This window comes from Neopsephotus bourkii, unplaced genomic scaffold (genome assembly GCF_033783945.1).
Source record: "Neopsephotus bourkii isolate Nb327-2 ecotype Australia unplaced genomic scaffold, CSIRO-AGI_Nbou_v1 NB_281, whole genome shotgun sequence".
In the NCBI taxonomy this organism is placed as follows: Eukaryota; Metazoa; Chordata; class Aves; order Psittaciformes; family Psittacidae; genus Neopsephotus; species Neopsephotus bourkii.
The window spans coordinates 1,196,763-1,211,928 of NW_026900790.1; the positions used below are offsets into that span (position 1 = coordinate 1,196,763).

At 48.9% G+C, this 15,166-nt stretch overlaps 2 protein-coding genes across 3 annotated transcripts in view; both read left to right on the forward strand.

Annotated features, from left to right (window-relative positions):
* Window positions 1–2,220, forward strand: part of EXOC4 (exocyst complex component 4) — a 393,637-nt gene extending 391,417 nt beyond the window's left edge. The window contains exon 18 of the mRNA XM_061346823.1: window positions 879–2,220. Within this exon, the coding sequence (XP_061202807.1) occupies window positions 879–1,116 (238 nt within the window). The 3' untranslated portion in view covers window positions 1,117–2,220. The remainder of the gene's footprint in view (window positions 1–878) is intronic.
* Window positions 2,221–14,002: 11,782 nt separating this feature from the next.
* Window positions 14,003–15,166, forward strand: part of LRGUK (leucine rich repeats and guanylate kinase domain containing) — a 57,398-nt gene continuing 56,234 nt past the window's right edge. Inside the window, exons 1-2 of one of the 2 annotated variants that reach the window (XM_061346818.1) lie at window positions 14,003–14,248; window positions 14,879–14,960. In XM_061346818.1, coding sequence (XP_061202802.1) covers window positions 14,036–14,248; window positions 14,879–14,960 — 295 coding nt within the window. In that variant the 5' untranslated portion in view covers window positions 14,003–14,035. The remainder of the gene's footprint in view (window positions 14,249–14,878; window positions 14,961–15,166) is intronic. The other variant, XM_061346819.1, reaches the window with a different exon arrangement.

Consider the following 15,166-nt stretch of genomic DNA (forward strand, 5'->3'; position numbering starts at 1 on the left):
ACCATGTATATAGAATCATAGAATGGTTTGAGTTGGAAGGGACCTTAAAGCTCCTCCAGTTCCAACCCCTGCCACGGGCAGGGACCCCTTCCACTAGAGCAGCTTGCTCCAAGCCGCTGTGTCCAACCTGGCCTTGAACACTGCCAGGGATGGGGCAGCCACAGCTTCTCTGGGCACCCTGTGCCAGCGCCTCAGCACCCTCACAGGGAAGAGCTTCTTCCTTATCTCCAACCTGAACTTCCCCTGTTTCAGTTTGAACCCATATATTTATATACATCCATCTAGATACCGGTTTCTGTTTGCTGGATACCAGTGACATCTCAGCTGATGGTAACTACTAGGAAAGACAAACCCCCTATTCCCCATAGTCTGTGTTCTAGCTGAGTGTGGATGAGTGTGGAGAGCAGATTTGTTGAGATTTGCTCCCCTGTGCATGTACATGCCCACTTAGCATCTACTGATGTTCAATCAGAATATGGCTGTGCTCTCTTTGTGCAGCACCTGATGCAGTATTCTCTGCTCATGGCACAGATGGATAAAAGTAATAGTTAATGGTATTCTACAGAGATAAATGTCAGGAGAATAGAATCATGGAGTGGTTTGAGTTGGAAGGGACCTTAAAGCTCCCCCAGTTCCAACCCCTGCCACAGGCAGGGACCCCTTCCACTGGAGCAGCTTGCTCCAAGCCCCTGTGTCCAACCTGGCCTTGAACACTGCCAGGGATGGGGCAGCCACAGCTTCTCTGGGCACCCTGTGCCAGCGCCTCAGCACCCTTATAATAAATAATTTCTTCCTTATATCTAATCTGAGTCTACCTTCCACATATCATCACATATCACTGTTCACCAGAGTGGATGTTTTGTTTGCTTGCTTTTCAGGCAGTATTACGAGATGCTCTACAACACAGCAGATGAGCTGCTAAACCTGGTGGTGGATCAAGGGGTGAAGTACACTGAGCTGGAGTACATCTATGCCCTGAACCTACTGCATCGGAGCCAGACAGGAGTAGGAGACCAAACCACCCAGAACATGAGGTTGCAGAGGCTGAAGGAGATCATTTGTGAGCAGGCTGCGATCAAACAAGCCACCAAGGACAAGAAAATCACCACCGTGTGATCTGCTCTGTCCCATTAACTGAGCAGCAGGGGCTGGTGGGTTGCAGGTTCAAGCCTCTGTGTTTCTGTTGCAATCAAAGCAAATGCAAGTCTCTTTGGGGTGGCATTGAGAAGGAAAATGCCATTTGAGATTTGGGGTTGAGGTTGTTTTGGGGAGTTTGGTGTGTAATCACATAATGCTTATTTAACGTGTTCTCCTAAGAGGGATTGTACAACAGGAACAGGCATCCTGGTGGAGATTGGGGTGGGATATTTGGCTTTGCTCTCTTGCTGCTGCTTTGTCTCGAGATGTCAGGCAAGCTGCTGTCTCTGGTGGGGAAAGAGCAGGTTTCACACTGGGTTAGGTCAGAGCCTTCAGACCACACTAAAGCAAACAGCATCATCACAGTCCAGCTCAGACCTGCTGGTCACATGTGGGTGATGGTTTTGATGCTGTTCCAACAGCATTGCTGCGTGGAGCCCGTTTCAGCTCTGCTGCTGCTATTCTCCATGACAGCTGTAAATGCATTAAGTTTTCTGCTGTTTCTACTGCAAAGAGATCTAGTTCCTTATTCCTTCAGACAGTGATAAGCCAGTTCTCATAGTGGGAGGTAACATGGGACCATTTGTTTCCACTTGCAGTTTTTCATTATCACAGAGCCATATGGCATTGTTTCTACAGCTCATACTGCGCTGGATGATGTTGGATGTAGGAGAAAATTGCCAATATAAGGTAATAGCAAAACTTCATTCTCTGTTTCTGTTTTTGAGCCTCCCCGGCCCAAAAGATGTTCTGTAATTGTCATTTGATACACTGGAAGGACATGCAGGCTTATGGAGCTCAGCACTGATGATCAGCAAGGGCAGGAGGAGGGGCAGATCCCAGCTCTTCAGTCTGAGGCACACTCATGTCACCATTTCTGCCCTTCCTTGACCATATGAAGGCAGCTCTAGAAGGTTCCTTATAAACTGAGGCTGAGTTTCTACCATCCCTCCAAACCCAGCATACACTTGTATGTGCCAAGCTGGGTCTCACATGCTGAGATAGGTTCTGTCTGAGCTGTGTAAGTGCTTGTGTGTCAGTCTTGAAACTGCAGAATTAAAGGATGTTTGAAGGCTCTTCAAAGGCTTTGTCTGGGTTTTTTTAAGAACTGTTCCTTTTGTGGTGTTTAAAAGATTCTCTTCCAGGTCTGATTACATAAAAGTGTCCTTCAAGGTGACATCAGTTTGGAAGTGTCTTCTGAATCATCATGCGGTCTAATCCCCAACTACCGTGGCCAACTGGACAAGAAGCTTCTCAACCGCCATGTTAAAAGCAGAACCCAAGAGTTCCAGTTCTTAGGAATCTTCTTTTTGGTTTCTGTTCTCATTGTATTCATGAACTCAATTTTCTTATGCCAGTGTTGGCCTTAGAGTCGTGGTTTAAGCCCAGTCAGCCACGCAGCTGCTCGCTCACTCCCCCCTTCCTCCCTGAGGGATGGGGAGGAGAATGGAAAGAATGTAACTCCCATGGGATTGAGATAAGAACAGCCCAGTAACTGAGGTATAACACAAACCACTGCTGCTGCCACCAATGATAATAATGATAAGGGAAATAACAAGGGAAGAGAATACAACCGCTCACCACCCGCCGACTGATACCCAGCCTGACCGAGCAGTGATCTAGCCCTTCCAGGTAACTGCCCCCAGTTTATACAGTGGGCCTGACGTGCTGTGGTATGGAATACCTCTTTGGTCAGTTTGGGTCAGGTGTCCTGTCTCTGCTTCATCCCAGCTTCCCCTCCTCCCTGGCAGAGCATGAGGCTCACAAAGTCCTTGGTCAGAGTAAACATGACTGAGCAGCAACTAAAACCATCGGTGTTATCAGCACTGTTCCCAGGCTAAAAGTCAAAAACACAGCACTGCACCAGCTACTAAGAAAGAGAAAAAATGCCTGCTACTGCTGAACCCAGGACACTATGAGATTTCCTTCCTTTCCTTGATGAATTTGCATGAGTGAGGGTGGAAGATGCCATCATGGTAACACATATGATGATGTGGAGGTCTCTGTGGGGTAACACACGAGATCTGTAGTCACCTGCTCAAACACTGAGATGTGCTGCAGTGTAGGTAGAGGAAAGCAGGCTATTTCATATCCAGACTTTGGAGGAACATAAAAGAAGCTGTTTCATACATGCAAGCCAGATTGGAGATCCTTCCTCATCTCAGTCTCCCCTCTGGCAGGTTCAAGCCATTCCCCTTGGCCTGTCCCTACAGGCCCTTGTCCCAAGCCCCTCTCCAGCTTTCCTGCAGCCCCTTTAGGCACTGGAGCTGCTCTAAGGTCTCCCCTTCAGGAGCCTTCTCTTCTCCAGGCTGACCCAGCCCAGCTCTCTCAGCCTGGCTCCAGAGCAGAGCTGCTCCAGCCCTCACAGCATCTCCATGGCCTCCTCTGCACTCACTCCAGCAGCTCCAGATGCTTCCCAAAAGGTGATTTAAACTGTAACGTTCACAATGAAGATTATGATTTTGAAGCATGGAAGCCTCCGGGAAGCTCATGTTTAGGCAATACACCTAGTTTTCTGTGTGCATGTCACCCACTGTCTGTGCTGCTTTCCAAGAGAGATCATTAAGTAGTCAGCAGATCCATCTCTGTATGATTCAGTTTTCCATGTGTGTTTGAAGACAGCACTAACAGTGTGCCAGCAACCCACGTTACAAAGGCCAAGATACTATAAGCAATCAGGGGCTATTTTGCCACGGAATCTGCCTGGATGCAAGGGGTCTGTTTTGTGTGTTTGTTGCAAATCCTCTCTTGCTAATAGGGAATAGAGGGGAGAGATCTTTTGGGAGCTTTTTTGTTCATTAAGCTGTTATTGTGGGTAGAATCAAGCTGTTACAGAATCATAGAATTATAGACTAGTTTGGGTTGGAAAGGACCTTAAAATCATCCAGTTCCAACCCCCCTGCCATGGGCAGGGACACCTCACACTAGACCATGTCACCCAAGGCTCTGCCCGGCCTGGCCTTGAACACTGCCAGGGATGGAGCATTCACAACCTCCCTGGGCAACCCATTCCAGTGCCTCACCACCCTCACAGCAACAAATTTCCTCCTTATATCCAATCTAAACTTCCCCTATTTAAGTTTTAACCCATTACCCCTTGTCCTATCACCACAGTCCCTAATGAAGAGTCCCTCCCCAGCATCCTTATATATGTTTAATAGTAAATAACTAATCAGACAACACACTGGCTTACCCACTCACAGTGCCCACACACTCATAAGCACCCCTCTGGAGCCACAGCTGGGAGGCCAACCACAAAGGTGGCTGGAAGAAGAATGTAGTACTGGTTCACCAGTGGTTTCTAAGGAGGTGTTTGGAAGGTCCCTTGAAGCACACTGTCTCACCCAGGTGTCCATGTGATCCTGTACTCAACACCTCCATACAACAACCACCAGCCACTTGGGTTTGAAGCGAGTCTCACAGTCCCTTCTTGCTGCTCATGTGCTCTCATGGTCTAGTGCAGGTTTGATAGGCTTTGGCTCTCCTGAGTTTATCAGTTCTTATAGATTCAGCTGAAGCACATGTCTCCTGAGAGTGCCAGCCCTTGGGAAACACTGGCACTCCTTGTAAGGATTCACTTCTCCTTTCTCCAGCATGTTGTCTGGTTGCTATTTCGCCATCCCCCTCAACCTGTAGAACCCAGTAACACAGATGAAATCACAGAATCACAGAACAATCTGTGCCGGAAGGGACCTTAAAGCTCATCCAGTTCCAACCCCTGCCACAGGCAGGGACACCTTCCACTGGAGCAGCTTGCTCCAAGCCCCTGTGTCCAACCTGGCCTTGAACACTGTCAAGGATGGGGCAGCCACAGCTTCCCTAGGAAAACCATTCCAGATGGGGCATTTGTAACACATTCACAGTGGAAGATGGTTTCCCAAGGGGAACAAACCACATGAGGGAGGGTGTTGCAAACTGTGCTAAGACCAAGGAACCCCCTTCATCTTGGATCTGAGCTATGCACAGTGCAACATACCCCACTTCTTCCCTGACAGAGGGACCCAGTCCTCAGCCTGGTACCTTCTCACAAGGCAGCAGGTAACACCTCTGGTTGTGTTCTCTGCACCGGTTCTTGTCTACAAGCAGTTTTGCAGTCTTGACCCTGCAGGACACAACAGTTTATGGGCAAGGCCTGGAGGTTTTGTTTTGTAATGAAACGCTGTCAGCTCCACCAGAGAGAAATCATTCCATGGATGTGGCCCTTTGGTGCTTAAAGAGACAAGGAAATACTTCTCCAGACCAAAAACTGAAACACTTTCATGGGGGCTGTAAAAGTTCATGAGAGTTTCATGATTTCCTCTTTACAGCCTCATAATCTTTAGTGGGTTTTAATTATCACACTGTTGTGCACCAGGCACAATAGCAGAAGTGGAAAGAAAAGCAAATTGCTCTGGTTCCTTTCAAAGTTGAGTATCTCTCATCAGCTCATCCTCTCCTGAGTGCCTCATCCCTCTTGACATCCTTCTGATTAAGGATGATGTAAACCTGCCCGTCTGGCAGATGTATGTATGTACACACACATGCGTGCGTAGGTAGGTAGGTATGTAGATACATAGACAATAGACAGATTGATTGATAGATACATCAATAGATAGACAGTAGATAGATGGATCAGTTGATAGATACATCGATAGGTACATAGACAAATGGACAGATAGATACATTGATAGACAATAGGTAGATGGATCTACAGATTGATAGATACATCGATAGATACATAGGTAGATGGATAGATACACAGGTGAATAGACAGATAGACTATAGATAGACCTAGAGACAGATAGATGGATAGATATACAGCCCCCCCTCCATGGATCTCATAGTGTGGGTTTTCACAAACTGATTGATAGATACATCAATAGATAGATAGTTAGACTGATAGATAGATGATAGATAGATAGATAGACAGATAGATAGAATATAGATATATAGATGATAGATGATAGATTGATAGAGGATAGATATAGATGATATATTGATAGATGATTAGATAGACAGATAGAATATAGATATATAGATGATAGATTGATAGAGGATAGATATAGATAGGTGATATATTGATAGATGATTAGATGATTGATAGAGATAGATAAATAGATAGATGATAGATAGATAGATAGATAGATAGATAGATAGATAGATAGATAGATAGATATAGGCAGATGATAGATAGGCAGGTCCCCAGGGATCTCATGGTGTGAATCTCCCTAACCTCATAATCTCTCACAGGTGGGATGAGTGCAGCCGTTCAGAGCCAGCACTGGCTGGAAAGCTCTGCAGAGGAGTCATCCCACTGAGTCTCTCTTTCTGCCTTTCCTTGGCTGAGTTTTTACTTTATTAGCATGAGTCATAATTGCAAATTTCTGCTTGAATGTGGTAGATGGCAATAAAGGGGGAGGGCACGCAGACAGGGGCCGGGGGAGAGTTGCCAGGAGGAGATTAGCATTGCAGTAATGCCAATCCTATTGCTCTTAGACAAGTGGGGAGCTTTTTTTTGGTGGGGAGAATACGTCATTTTCCTGAGCTGAGACACGGAGAAGTCACACAAATGGCCACTTAATGCCCTGCTCTTTAGTCCTCGGGATGAATTCCCATAGCGGAACATCGTGTGATACACAAGCCCCGTCCATCACTGCACACAGAGCTGACTGTGCTCTCATTTCAGGAATGTGTTATCCAAGGATTCATCCTGCTGCACTTTAAATACCCATTGACCCACATCAATTACATCACGGTAGCAACCTGAGCCTCGGGCAAGGCTGGATGTGCGCTGCTGTGCATGTGCATAGCAGGGGATGCTCTGCCCTGAAGCGTTTGTACTCCCAACGGTGGTGATGGATGCTAAACTTGAAAGGAAGCTGGGATGCAAGGAAGCCAAATGTTGCTCTCCAGGCCATGGTCCCTGGTGTATTACCCCTGCTCTTTCATTACTGGGCAAAACCACCTTGTCAGTCTCAGCTGAAGCTGTGCCCTGCAGTTCGTGTTTCAGCTCTTCACATCGAACAGGGAGCGTGCTCAGAAATGAGGCATTTTGCTTTATTTTCTGCGCCTTCCTTTGCTGATTGGATCTAACAACTGAACCAGGGCGAAATTAGGCAGCTGCAGACAGCATCTAATCATTACATTTGCTTTGGGGTGACCTGGGTGAAATTCATCAGGAGCGATTTATTGGGAGGTTCATTGCATCGGTGTTCATTATTTACTCTGTGAGGCTTAGGCACAGTGGCAATCAGTGGAGAAAATTGGACTGTTAGGGCCTTGGACTTCAGTGTTTGTAATTTCCTCCACTGAGATGCAGCATGAGCTCTATTTGGCACAATCACTCCCTTCACTGCTAGAGCTCAGCGTGCTCATCTGGTGGCACCCAGCCACCGCTGTGGCTCTGGCAATGGGAGGGGTGAAAGCAGGGCTGGGGAAGAGAGACACAGAAAGCAGCTTGAATCCTGACCCTGGTGCTGAGCACTTCCAAAGGCCTGTGGTCATTAATGTCATGGTTATCTTTTGTGCCTCTGCCATCCAGCTGAGGCAAAGCTACCGCTCTCGCTCCCGGTGAAGTCCCCCCATCAGCTCTGTGATAACAGGCATCCTCTCTCTCATGGTACCTACAGTGCTGCTCCTGAAGCAGTCTTTGTCCCCCCATGCTAAGGGACAGTCTTTGGGTCACATCTGATCCCTCACAGTGCCTTTTTTGTCCCTTACCTGGTGGCACATCCCACCATGGCCAGCAAGGGACCAGAGGAGAGGAGACTTGCTGGGGGCAGACAAGGTGTTGGGCTGAAGGAAGGAAGTTCTCACCTCCAGGTTGGGACAGACGTTAGGAGCAGGGATCTGCAGCCACCTTGTCCTCAGGAGCAAAGTCCCCAGCAGGCTCAGACTGTGGGGAAGATGGGAAGCTAATGAGAGAGAGGGAGACCTGAGCTTCCCAAGCCCCTCATATGAGACTTATCAGCCTATTGCTTTGCTCATGCTGGGTGCTGGCAGCTGTCCCCACATGGGGACTTCTCCATGTGCAAGGTGTGACACACACACCCCCTTCCGTGCACTGGAAAAGCTCAGGGAAGCGCAGCAAGAAACACAAGAAGATCAAGGATAAATGAATAAACCCAAGGCCCTGGCTGCAGGGAAGTGATTGAAGGGCTTTGGCCGTGCTCCCAGCACACTGAGTACCAAGAACACAGCCACTTGAATAAGCTGACGGGAAGGTGTCAAACAGACACCTCTGCTCCATCACATAAAAGCCAGGACCTGCAAAGCTGCATCGAGCATGGTTTGAGCAGCATCAAAGCTGCCTGGTTTACACCTTCCTTCTCTTCCTACTCGGGAACACCAAGGCAGCACTTCAGGTTTGCTTTTCCTCCTCCCCCCCATCCAGCTGGGTCATTTTATTGCTTGGTGCTTCTTGGTCAACCACTGTAAATCAGGGTGCTGTAAATCTGCTTTGCATGTGGCTTGTGTGGGGGACCTGATTGTATTAGGAATTGAGCAGTAAATTAATGTATTTAAGGCCAGCGTTTGCAGTTAACACTTCTGAGTATGAAACGCTCCCTCTGTCAATAGGGGAAGGTTTTATTAGGATCATAACTCCTGGTTTATAGCTTCCGTTCTGCTGTGGGGTTTTGGTTGCAGCTCCAGAGCCAGGAGAACGTGGGGAACAGTTCACACCATGGCCAAACACGGTTTGAAACGCAACATGGGAGCCATCGCTCACCCTCTGTGCCACAGCAGCCTCTTTGGTAGCGATGGAACACCAGATTAAGGAGTTGTCCTTCACTAGCACAGCTGGAATCACTTCTCACCTGCCTGAACTGCTCCACACCCTCCTTTCAGCTTTCACCTTGAGAAACCCAGTGCAGCGAGGGCTCCTCTAGGCATGGTTTGGGGATTGAGCCTACCTCAAACTGCTGATGTCCACTGGGATGTGCCAGCTGTGATGTGAGTTCCCTTTGTCTCGCCTCCCTGTTCTTCTTCCATTGGGAGGACATTGCCTTAGAAGATGTCTGTCTCCTTGGTGGATCCAGAAATCCCCCTTCTCCCCTGAAGAGCAGGAAGGTGTCAGATGAGGCTGTGAGTAACTGGGCCCCACACTGAGCTAGGACTCATTAATCACTCCGAAGAGAAGCCCAGGTATTTAGGGGAGCTGTAAAAGTCCCTCATCTGCATGATTAGCTCTTTCCCAGCTGATTACAGAAGAAGGACACTCCTTCAGCGGCTCCAGTGTTTTCAATGATTCCTTAAATGTGAGTAGATTACCCCAAAAACTCTGGGCAAACAGAGCCAACCCTTTGTGCCACCCTCCCTTCAGTGGATTAGAGAATCCTGTTTCTGGATGCAGAGGGGTTGGATGGGAGGATGCCAAAATATCCATGGGCACACAGCTCCTGTGAAGGGCTCATCCCTGGCACATGGAGGAGGGAAAGGTTAAGTGCGAGTGGTCTGCTTTGAGCTCTGGGGCAGCAGCACAAGAGGGACGTGGAGCTGTTGGAGCGAGTGCAGAGGAGGCCATGGAGATGCTGCGAGGGCTGGAGCAGCTCTGCTCTGGAGCCAGGCTGAGAGAGCTGGGCTGGGGCAGCCTGGAGAAGAGAAGGCTCCTGAAGGGGAGACCTTAGAGCAGCTCCAGTGCCTAAAGGGGCTGCAGGAAAGCTGGAGAGGGGCTTGGGACAAGGGCCTGTAGGGACAGGCCAAGGGGAATGGCTTGAACCTGCCCGAGGGGAGACTGAGCTGAGCTCTGAGGCAGAAGCTCTTCCCTGTGAGGGTGCAGAGGCGCTGGCACAGGGTGCCCAGAGAAGCTGTGGCTGCCCCATCCCTGGCAGTGTTCAAGGCCAGGTTGGACACAGGGGCTTGGAGCAAGCTGCTCTAGGGGAAAGTGTCTCTGCCTGTGGCAGGGGTTGGAGCTGGAGGTGCTTTAAGGTCCCTTCCAACCCAGAGCAGTCTGTGAAGGAGCTCTGGGGTGACATTTCCCACCACCCCAACTGTTTTCTTCATCTACCAAGACTGACATCACCACCCAGGCATCTGCTTCATTCTTTAACAGCCCCATTCATGAACAATCTTTCTCCAGCCCAAAGTACATGATCCTATTTTCACCCTTGTTGCCATCCCTCGTGGAAAGGGGTCTTAAAGGAGCTATTCCATCTCGGAGTGCACGATCAGGCAGCCAGTCCCTGCACTGCCAAGCCAAATAGATGGGGTTTGTGGAGAGACAGGGAGGGAGGACAAGTATGTTCCTGAGGTTTTAATAACCCCTTCTCCTGTCTGAACCATCACAAATCCCAGTGGAAGGGCAGGCATTTTCCAGATGGTAGGAAATAAGCTCTGGGACACTTCCATGCTGAGAACTCATTAGTCCTGCTGGCTCTGCTCCAAGCTCGATGGCAGTCTATGTAAACTGGATTTGGTCCTGCCCTTTTCCTATCATCTGTTCCCATGAAGGCTCCAGCCCCATCTTACATGGACAAGCTGCCCAGCTAGCTATTGATTTGATTATGTGTGACCTTTGCCTCTTGGAGAGGTTGGAGCTCAGACAAGTACCTTCCTGTAAGCCTCCTGTATCTGAGCATCTCAGCTGCCTTCACACCACCCATCTGCCCACCTCTCGTTTGATTCCCATGTGGAGTCTGGGGAATGCTGAGGTATTTGGCTGGCTTTCAGCTTGCAAAGACAGAGCACTGGACAGAAAAAGTGTGTATGTATATAAGGGATTTAAGCCCAGGGTTACTACTGTGCTTTGCATGGGCTGCTGTGGTGTTCTCTGTCCTACCACACAGCCCATGCTCCCCACAACCCTGGGTTGTGCCAGGCAGTATCTGCACTTGGTGGCTGTCATTGCCACCCAGCACAGATGCTGGGGCCTCCAGAGCAATCACAAGGCTCCAGATCACTCCCGTTCTCTGCTCTGAGACTCCAACAGCCATTAGCTGAGTGACAGGAAAGCACTGGGAGCAGTATCGGGTCCCAGTAGGGCTCTGCTGCTGTAGGTGCTTCTGGCTGCTGTAGGAACCTGGCTCAGTAGGCAGGGTGCTCCTCCTTGTGTGGCTGCAGGGTGACACTCAGCCAAGGTTGTGATCCGGAGTAAAAGTTTCTCTGCAGGTTATTTCTTCCTAAACCCTCATAGCTTTTCCATAGCACAAAGTTCACCCAGCTTGTGGCTGTCTCGAAGCCCTTTAAGGGCTCTTTGAATGAGACTCAGCTCAACATTGATGTTTCTACAACTCAGGTGTGTAAAAAGTGCCCCACCTCCTACAGGGGGTGACCCGACTGCCCGGTGTTTTAGGATGTGGGAAGCACGGTATGAAAACTTCTATGCTGGTTGAGCTCATCCATGGCACCAAGATGATCCACGCACCCCATAAGCCAAGCTGTGGGAGCAGGCTGCCTTCTAGGATGATAAAAGAAAGCCCAGGACAAGCAAAGCTGTTTCAAAAGCTGTGAATTTACTTTCCCCACTGTGATCTCTATTGATGCGAAGGGTTAACCGATGTATGGGGGGGTAGGGTTAAGCCGCTTGCTTAACAATGTTACTGCTCGTTCATGGTTATCGAACTCGCCGTGTGTGCCAGAGCAAGGTGTAAGGACATGGCTGTTGTTAAGAGGTAGGGACCATAACTTGGTTCCCGTCCTTTGGACACCCAGGCAGGCTGAAATAGGCTCTGTGCTTTGGACGATAACCAAGCCTCCAGGGAGCATCAGTAACCACTAAGGGTGAAAAGTTCAGGCTTGAGGAAGACTCATTTACTTCATCTTGAGACCCTCGCCCACGACCACCAGGAGGCACTGCGCAGGCGCAAAGGACCTTTTAGCTCATTATACTATGAAGCAGGGATAGGACATGAATATGTATAGGCGTGTTGTGCAACCTCATGCATATGTATAGCTTTAGAGGATAAATGTAGGGGAAAACAACACTGAGGTGTGCATGCCTTTGGAGGAGCTATCCCCCATGTGCCTCAGTGCTGAATGAAGCATACCTACTTTACAACTTTAGTGAGTTGTGGAGTCTATGCACATACCATTATTTCCCAAATGTTTCCAGCAAAATTGTATAGATTTTTTTCCCCATCAGTTCTGAAATGGTATTTTTTTCCTCAGGAAACCCATTACTTCACCATTTCAAACAGACCCTCACCCCAGAGGATGGCTGTGATTCCCAGTATAAATGATCAGTGTTACTCGTCCTCCCAGACAAAACCCAGGAAGACCAGGGCTGGCCTGTGACTAAAACAGCCGATGAGAAGCCAGGTTTGCAGACTGGCAGCACGGTGCCATTGAGCAGCCCCCCCATCGTGGACCGAGCCCGTGTTGGGGCTCTGTAGCTGGATACCAGTGCCCTGAAGATTATTTTTCTGACCACCCTGGTCCGTAACACACAGATGGAGGTGAACGCGCTCCTGCCCCTGCTGTGGGAGAGTGAGGAAGAAGAGGAAGGAGGAGGCTGTGTGAGAGGGATGCGCTGCCTCCAGCCGCAACAGCCCCCGGGGTGCCCGCTGAGGTCGCCTATGAGGCGGACTACAAATCCCAAGATGCTTTGCTGCTCCACGGCCGCTGCGGGTGAGCGCTGCAAGAGGAACTACAACTCCCATCCTGCACCGCTACGCCAGCCGCCTTTCTATTGGCTGGCTGGCGCCGGTCGCCCGCCCCCTGTCTCCACGGCAACGGGAGAGCAACAAGCTGCCGGCGGCCTGCAGGGAGCGGTGATGGAGTGGTCGTTCGGGGCGAAGCATCAATAGAGCAGCGCCCTCCGCGCCCTCATTACAGCTCATGGCTGGGGGTAAAGAGAAACGAGGAGGCAACAGCCTCGACGAGCGGCTTCATCCTCCTCCTCCTCCTCAGCCACCGCAGCCCCAGCAGGCCCAGGACAGACCCAGCCTGCCTCAGCAAGAGGACAAGCAGGAGGAGGATGGAAGGGAAGAGGAGCCACAGCACACAGAGGTTCAGCTCAGTGCTTCCCAGCTGTTAGAGGAGGGCTGTGCTTGTGAGGGAACAACCCTTTCCCCCCTCATCGCTCAGTGTTGTTATGGGGGAAAGAAGGGGAAGTTGGTGTGAGCACCAGGTAGTGATTTCTCATTTCCCCAAAGAGGGGAAAGGTTGGTTTGGTTTCTTCCCCTCACCTCTGATTTCTGCCTTTTTTAGGGTTTATTTTATTCCCACAGTATCCAGAATACCTCTGGATTCCCCCTTTCCTCTTTTGCTATATAAAGACTAAGGATAAACTGGCATATGAATGGCCAGATTAAACGCCTTTCTTGCTTATACACCCAGTCCTGAGACTGAAGTGCATCTTTCTCTCTGCTCTGCTGGGCTTAACAGTGTCCACTGCCCCAGCATTAAGACCTTGTATATCTGGATGTGTAGTCTCCATTGCTAGAACATGTAGGTGCTACAGTTCAGATGACTACCATTTGAAGCACTCTTTATCGTGGTCCCTGGGTTAGCAATTGTGCGACTTCTCCAAGCTTGCAGGGATTTCACAACCCATTGGCTTATTTTCTTGTTAAACCTACGCAGTGGTTCATTAGTGCCATCTGTCAAGTGCCCTCCCTGCAAAGGCTGCTCTCTGAAGAGCAGCGCTAGCTGCTCACGCTGAACCAATTCAAACGGCTTCCAGTAACGTGCATATCGGGGTGCAGCGCTGGGGTTATGTTAGAGCCGATTTGCTGAGATGTTAACATCCATGAGCAATGTGAGTTTCATGGCTCAGTATCTCTGGAAACGGCTCCTCTTTAGAGCTGTGCATTTAAATCAGGAGGTAAAAATAACCCAGCAGAAACCTGTTGAACCTGTTCAAATGTATGGAGGCAGGACACGACATGTTTCTGTTTATCTGTCTTGAGGCTGTGTTAAACATTCTGTAGTGCCTTAGTAGGGTGATGGAGCCCTGAAAGCAGTGCTAGAGGACTTCGTTATGAAACTCCACTCCCAGCTGCAACCCAAACAGCCCCCTTGTGGGGAATTTCATTTCCTAAATCCCCCCTTAATCCATTCCTTTCCCATTTCTGCTGCTCTACAGGGTCAGTTTGAGGGAGTGTTGGATGAAGACACCGTGGCTGAGGGACTCCATGAGCTGGGGCGCTCAGCCACTGGTATTGAATACGTCTATCTTAACCTGTCGCTTTCAGTAAGTATGAGCAAAGACCATCAAAGTAAAGTGCTTCTCTGCTCAAAGATTTCCTCTTTTCAACACCAAATAGCTGGTCTAGTAAAAAAAACAACCCTTCAAGAGGCAGGTTTTTGTCTCTATTTGTCAATGCTGCTTCACATACATGGGACTTCTGACAAGACACAGCATGGCTCCTGCTAACAGCGGTATATCAGTAGTCTTTTTGCACTTAGTACCAACAGCAGTAAGATTCTTCCTTACCCAGTCTTCAGGTGTGAAAATACATCTTCCTGCTTCAGTCAGCTGGAGGGAAATAATACAGGAGCATGTGAAACACCTGAGAATGCTGCATCCATTGCCCCTTCAGAAATGGGTCAATGGTTGTGTCTCTTAAAGCTTACCTGATGCTGCTGCTCCCTTTTCTATGCAGATTGTTTTGCTGGCATTTTTCCTGGCTGCAGATATCTCTCCTGCTTGTGTTTTAAAGTCATCTTTTGACATTTTCACCTTTCTAACATCACTTTCTGTATATGCCATCCTGAGGGACCTTGAGGCAGCTCTTCAATGTCTCCTGCTACTGTGTGTATCTTGGGAGAGCAGCTGAAGTTATACAGCCAGTTATTAAAGTCCCTTTCTTTATCTTTCCAGGGTCATGAGTTAAGTGACATTAGCATTCTCTCCAGATACATTCACCTACAGAAGCTGGAGCTTTCATCTAATAAAATTAATGGTATGTAGTAAATACACTAGTAAATTCTTGGCTTGTGAAATCATGTAAGATGAGAAATGCACTCTACCATGTAGCTTTAGTATCACAAAGCCTGGTCTACATTTTAATGGTGTAACTACTGCTCTATAGAGTGAGGCCATGGCTAAGTAGTCATGAGAGTGATGTATGGACCATTCAGGCAGCTGTGCCAGCATATGTTTATCAGT